This window comes from Argentina silus (genome assembly GCF_951799395.1).
Source record: "Argentina silus genome assembly, chromosome: 10".
Lineage (NCBI taxonomy): Eukaryota > Metazoa > Chordata > Actinopteri > Argentiniformes > Argentinidae > Argentina > Argentina silus.
In genome coordinates this window covers 17,451,026-17,457,723 of record NC_139664.1, presented here as the reverse complement: position 1 = coordinate 17,457,723, position 6,698 = coordinate 17,451,026, and the positions used below count along the sequence as shown (strand labels likewise).

The 6,698-nt window shown below is 40.8% G+C and overlaps 1 protein-coding gene across 1 annotated transcript; it reads right to left on the bottom strand.

The window, feature by feature from the left end:
* Positions 1–1,385: 1,385 nt before the first annotated feature.
* On the bottom strand, positions 1,386–6,566 carry ebag9 (estrogen receptor binding site associated antigen 9). Its single transcript, XM_083679070.1, has 7 exons — positions 6,251–6,566; positions 5,349–5,443; positions 5,125–5,203; positions 4,692–4,850; positions 4,257–4,370; positions 3,836–3,930; positions 1,386–3,575 (listed from the first exon to the last, which is right to left on the bottom strand). Exons 2-7 carry the CDS (start codon positions 5,429–5,431, stop codon positions 3,458–3,460), a joined length of 648 nt encoding a protein of 215 aa, XP_083535196.1. The 5' UTR covers positions 5,432–5,443; positions 6,251–6,566; the 3' UTR covers positions 1,386–3,457.
* Positions 6,567–6,698: the final 132 nt, after the last annotated feature.

Below are 6,698 nucleotides of genomic sequence, written 5' to 3'. Positions count from 1 at the left end.
TAGTAGGTTTGTTTTGCACTGTTGAGAGGTAGCTTGCAATTTCATTGCACTGTTTACACCCCACTGTATCCTGTGTATATGATGAATAAACTTAGATTTGGGTTATGCGTGTTCGTGCCTTGGCCTTTCAAGGAAATTAATAGTTAACCTATCAAAAAATGACACTTCCGAAGACAAACACATTTTAACATTATCATAATGTTATTGTTGACTTTTGGAAGTTAGAAACGTTCTTGTAGCACAACAATTCTGTCGTAAACGATTTATTTTGCCCTTTGACTACAGGTAACAGGTTTAATATCTTTTTCCATACGTTGTTCTGCTCGCCACCTAGTGGTTGATTGTCATTGATGGCTGACTGCATGGATGGTTGATTCTGCTGTGTTCCCTCGTTGATAACTTCTTCCATTGAAACAAAGCCTGAACATCCATAGGAATAGATGTTGTGAAAGCTGACAAACATCACACGTATATGACATATAACAACACCACATCTGTAACATTAGATTCAAATTTAAAATAAAATAAAATAATAATGTGTACTGTATGGATGTATGATCCACATGCATGGCTTAGCCTATCATTCTGCAGACTGATGATGCAATCTAATTTTGACTAAAAATGTGAAAAGGGCACTGCCGCTGAATTTCTATTCGTTAAAGAGAGGCTAGATGATAACTTATGTGTATGCTTTATTTTTTTACGTAAACATAGATGGCTTGTATTCGTTACCTACAGTAGACAGAGAGATGAGACAATCTCATTTTGAAACGGAAAAATACAATAATATAATTTCTATAGAAAGAGAGCAGATTATCCCTTAGAGATATCTAGTCCTGCTCACTGTTCCCAAAAAAAAACTGATGAGCGAGACAGTTCCGCTCTGAAACTGGGTCAAACACTATCAGCCTCTGAGTGGTTTTGTAGTGTGGGTGTTGTTCAGACAGATGGGGATGATGATGGTGTTACATGTTTAGGCTGGAATTGAAGAGACTATCAGGACAGTCTGACCTTGGGTTTGAATGACGTGACACATGCATAGACCATATGCTATGGTATATATGGTATATATATTCTATTATTTTGCTGTTGGAAAAAAAAAAGCAAACGTATTATATTCTGTGCTCTCCCCTACAGTACACAAGCTTTTTTTCATTATAATAAGACTCAGAATAAGATTCAGGGACATGGCCAGGTTCTAGGAGAACTGTGTATCAAATGTACTGTACGTGAGTGTATATTAACCAATATGGCAGTCATTCTCAAAACCACTAGTCTAGGGCTACATTAATTCTTTGATGCTGTTTGTGTGCTTGTCTTCTTCAATTATTGGTTTTGAATCATATCTTATATTAGTCAACATCACACTCATTCAGACGCATAAGAAAAGGGATCCATGGATTTATTATTGAAAATGAAGGAATATGCAAAAATAAAACAGCCTTTATTGACAAAACAAACAAAAATGATCATGCAACTTTCCTCATCATCATTCTAACTGTGATACCAATTGGCCATTGAGTACTTGCAAAGAAAAACAAATAGGACAGAAACTTGAGGGACGTTAATTCCATGTAGCTAACAACCTCTTCCTTGGTATAACAATAAGTTCTTGTACAAATCATGCAATGGGCAATATACTATTATCAATATTCAAACAAAACCTTTGCCCCCAAAATCTCTGTAACCAGAAATGAATTCCTTATGCTGTACCAAAAAGCCCAGCCTAATATCACCATGAAAACACCCCATTGCTCCAAAAGGCTTCCCCAATTGAAACATTCAATAAAAAAATTGCCCTCCGCGTGACTATGCCTCAGTTATGGTACAAGGCCAATACCTAAAGGTGGTGGGAAGGACCATACAATGGTATCATTTCCATTCAAAAGGTTTGTTTAATTGCATATGCATATGCACGTCAGTTCTTACAACTCCTTTTCTGCACAAGCACAAATCGCTCAATGTTTCCATGACAACTGGACATTGCCGCTTGACACTCCAGACTCCTAATCATTCCCCTCCCTCTTTGGCCACACTCCCTTCATCTCCCCTCCCCACACAAAAACCTCCGCTTCATTCAATACTGTCCAACAGTCTAATCTCATTGATGCATAGTAGGCTGCTGGTCTAGTCCCATTGTGATCCACTTAATGCAAAACAATATCTGGTATTGAACGTATTGACCGCTTCAGTTGAGATTTCCACTTAGGATGGAGGAGGAGAGCGCGATGCTTCGGTCTTCTAAATTTGCTATGTACACTTATCAAGACTGTACCCTGGCCATCCAAGTCTGATCGTCAAGTAGTCAGAGATAGCCATTGAGAAAGCTATTGGGAACACATAAGACTACGTGAGTGAAGTATATGCTACATTGAATGTGTAAAAAAAAAACAACAACAACAACAAAACAATTCCCCACATTGGACAATATAACAAAGACATAAGACATGGGGGATGTGGCGCTAGTATTTTGGTGTATTAAAAAGCAGGGACAAGCTCAGGTAGGATCATTTGATTAAAGAGGGTGTCAAAGATGGAGCCAGGCAGATCAGTAGCCATAGGATTACCATAGGAATCCATGGGTCACTCTTAGCTAAGGCTCGGTTCATTCGTTCCAATCCCTTTCACTGTTCATCCACTATAATTTGGAAAATCTTCATCGGCATTCCCCTCTACCCAGAATTCCAGTGTATCAAGGGCTTTTACAGTACATGTATGTGCATGGAATATCAAGCAACATCAATATGGACATTTGTTTTGAAACAATGAGGAAAATTTAAATTAAAAAGCACAATTATCAAGCCAACAAAGGGATAAGATGTCACTGATATACAGTGAGGCCTACAATTACTTAACTTGTCCTTAATGTTATAAATAAGACAACGAGTAACAAGATTCGAGCTCTTTTGAGATTCCACTTGTACTTATTCAGGCTCCAGTATATTAACAGTTATTCCTGGGATAACAAAATGGAACGTTTTGTGGTATTCTAATATCTCCTTTATCTAATTACTGAAACTGGAACCAGGCCTAGCCAATGAGACATATAGTATGATGCTATGTCTCTGACTTTCACATTCACATTCAACGTCCTCTGGGCACTGGAAGAATATTATACTTGTCAGAGCCAAGATTGAACAAAACATCGTCCAAAGGACAGCATGTACACCAGTTAAAATCACAGAGCGGCTAGATCTGTGTTATGCTGTGTTATGCTTGACATTGTTATGAGCTGAACATCCTAACCTTTGTATGCCAAAGTCAGAGATAAAGCACCAAACACTGTTCTGGCTGAGCAACCTCTAAAATGGTCACTGGTGGAGAAAGACATTTTCAAAATGACCGTTGTGTGGAGAGACGATCCTGGTGTGATGGCTAGAGGAGGATAGTGTGATGTTTGATTCAGTGTTTCTTTTTTTTTTTCTCTCTCAGGCTCAAAGTGAGCGCTCCTAAAATGTTACGAGAGCTTGACGGCAATCTTCTGCTCCTTCTTCATCATCCTCTGAGCATCCTTCTCTATCTTCTTCCTCTGCTGCTCCATGGAGCGCTTTTCTCTCTCCACCATCTTCTGTTGTCTGTTAGAAAAAGAGATCAAACTAATTAGGAGGTGCCGTTTTTTGAGGGGCTGAAATAAACGTCATTTGTCGATACTAAGCTCTTTGACAGAGGCTTGGCCAGAATTTTCAAATGCCTTTGTTTTATTTGGATGAAATGGTGAAAAGTTGACCATTACTGCCACCTGCTGGACAAAAAGGCAAATCTATCACACAGACAAATGCTGACTGCCATGCTGTATGTGAAAACCAAAGTTAGAGAGCAAGGGCTGGGTGAGTACCTGAGGACCGCGTCAGCCGCCCAGGCAGCTTCCGACGACTCATCTTCCCAAGCGTTGGGGTCCTCCTGCCAGGCATCCATGTCTCCAAGCTCAGACTGTGGGACACAGAAAGCAGGGGGGAGGACCGTGCTTAGCTAGGTCAGGACACTGAGACAGTAAAAGGTAGCAACAGGATCTCGGTAATGCTTTATTTTACAGTCCTATTACCTCTGGTTCTTGTATCGTACGCATTTGCGTAATAATTTAACTCCCTAGTATTTGTCTAAGACAATCTCAGTCTGTGGATCTTGTAACCTCTGATAACGATATCTTTATCTGGAAAGTTATTTTCATAGATAGTATTCAAAGCCGGATGGAACAAGTACATAAAGACAGTACGCCTGGCTCACTGTCTGAGTCTGGGTGCTGCACAGTAACTCACAGATGGCTGGATAAAGGACACGTCCTGAGTGGCTGCTAGTCTGCTGGAGAACCCTCCCGAACCGTCAGGAACCAGGTAGTTGAGTGGCTCCCGCTCCCTCTTCTTCAGCACAATCTGAGGAGGGGACAGAGGGAAAAGAAAAGGTACGGTTATGGAGTTGGTCACTATAATTGGAGTTAACTACTCAAGCCATTGCTTTAATACAAAGGTTGTTTGATCGAAAAAGTTGACCAAACACATCAATTGGTGCTTTGCAAGCACAGTGTGTGTGTGTGTGTGGGGGGGGGGGCGTTAGGGTTAGGGGGAGGGGGGGGCTTTTCTCTACTTTCCAACATTTCAGATCTGCAAATAACCTACTTTGGATGTGGGGTTTTCTCATGTTTGAGCTCATTACTGTTGAAGTTGAGAGAGGCGGTTAAGTGAAGGCAAACATACTTTCTGTGATTTCCTGATGGTGGGTGCCATGTCTTTGAAGTAGTCTGGCTCCTCCTCCTCTTCACTGTTTGCCGGCGGTGGTACATTACCGTTACCACCCTCGATCTTGATACTGGTGGGCCCATCTTCATCCCACGAGCTCCATTCTTCAATTTCCGGCTGCAGATTTAGACAACGTGGAATTAGAATTCAGGTTTCAAGTGTCTAACAAAGTAAACATTCAGTAACAAAGTAAACATTGTATGTTTGTCTTTCAGTTTCCATGCCTTCACTTATGCAATTTCAAGACCAGTGCATTGTATGTGTTTGGTGATGTCTTAAAAAACAAAAGGGGGAAGCAGGGTTGCAAGGAAAATAAAAAGCCATGTCCTTTAAAAAGTCAATGTTAGACCAAAAGGTTATAAAGCTTGTTATAAAGTTTGACATCACTGACCTGTTTCGGCACTGACGAAAAATCTACCGTTGTTGGAAGAGTTATCTGATCACCGCTTAGCTTCCGCAACCTTCCGGATCTATAGCAAATGAATAAGCGTGCAAGAAAACAAGTAAATAAACAAAACACAATGATCAATACAAATAAATACTAGCAAAGAGTATGGTCAAATATCAACCATCGTAAAATTGGAGACAGTATTGACTCAGGTAGCTGTCTCTTACCTGCATATCAACCTTTTGAAGAACGAAAGCAAGGTTGCCAGGCATGTGCAAATCTTGAAAAGGCGAAACTGGGAGATGGCCATGGCGGAATTGAGCTGATGAGAATAAAATATTTAGTAAAATAGCACGACATGGATGCATATAATCATAATTTACAAGAAACCTTTCATGCTGTACTGTCCATCAGCTAGCCAATATGAAATGGTGTCACTAAAAAAAGTATCTTGACAATTGAGTATTGGCTAACCTCCATCAACATGTGTTTCTTTCTCATTGCAAATTGCCCACACATGACCTACAAGTCATGCTTCTCCTAAAAGTCGTGCTTTTCCACCAGATGATCCACCAATTCACTCGGGTTACTTGATTCAAGGATTTCCTCACCATACACTCTTACATGTATTTGATTATTTACACAGACAGACGAGGTCGAATAGGATCAAATGAGGAAACTGATGATTCTGAGAATGACACCTATCCCCAGTTTACTTAAGTGACTGCTTGCACCATGATGAGGAAAATAATCAGCGGTCTGCTATGCCTTTACAATGGCCCTACTGATAACAACAATAACCCAAGTGTTCACCAGATAACCTGCTAGCTACCTGCTATGACATTACCATTATCACCCCTACTAGTCTATGCTTGGGTCACGTCTTTGTTAGCCTTTGACGTGTCTACTTGGAACCACAGTCTGACATTTCACAGTTCGACCTGCGGGGTAGCGAGCTCAGTTAGCTTGCCAGCAAGCAGGCCATGCCATTTTCTTCCTGGTTCAACATGAACACGTCTAGCGCTTCAAGTAACACACTATTGCAAAAGTAATAAATGACAAAGGAGTCTTTTAGTCCCAAACGATATGGCAAGCTAGACTTCTTTGTCCTGATATGACAGATACTCACCGACAGATCAGTAACGCTGAACAGCTGTCTCTTCTCTTAGATATAGCTAGCTACCTAGCTAGAAGCTATGCCTTCCAATGTGAGTCAGATGCGGGCGGTCAAGAATTCATTTACGGAGAGATCGCTCGCTAGCTTAGTTGCAAGGAACGCGCATATGAAACGTATATTCCCTTTTATATTTCACTATAAAACATCACACTTGCAATCACTGTATAGATCATATCGTAAGCATTTCACTAACAGCTGATGCCCAGTAACTGTATTCATGATTAACCCATAAAACTGTCGTTGCTTTTTCATTGACCCACGGCTGCCATCTTTGAGTTGGGCGGATGTTGGGCCAAAGATTGTGCAGAACCCAAAAAAAGATAGGCGGATGTAGAACCAAAGATTGTGCAGAACAGAATACTGCCGCCGCCGCCACCACCTACAGTCATTACCCCCCTTC

Bases quoted from the DNA above. Each gene is read 5' to 3' on its own strand.
- ebag9 (XM_083679070.1), bottom strand. From the start codon at position 5,431: ATGGCCATCTCCCAGTTTCGCCTTTTCAAGATTTGCACATGCCTGGCA. The intron at 4,851-5,124 runs GTCAGTGATGTC...CTAAATCTGCAG, and splicing joins TTTCGTCAGTGCCGAAACAG to CCGGAAATTGAAGAATGGAG. The intron at 3,576-3,835 runs GTACTCACCCAG...TTTTTCTAACAG, and splicing joins GCGGCTGACGCGGTCCTCAG to ACAACAGAAGATGGTGGAGA.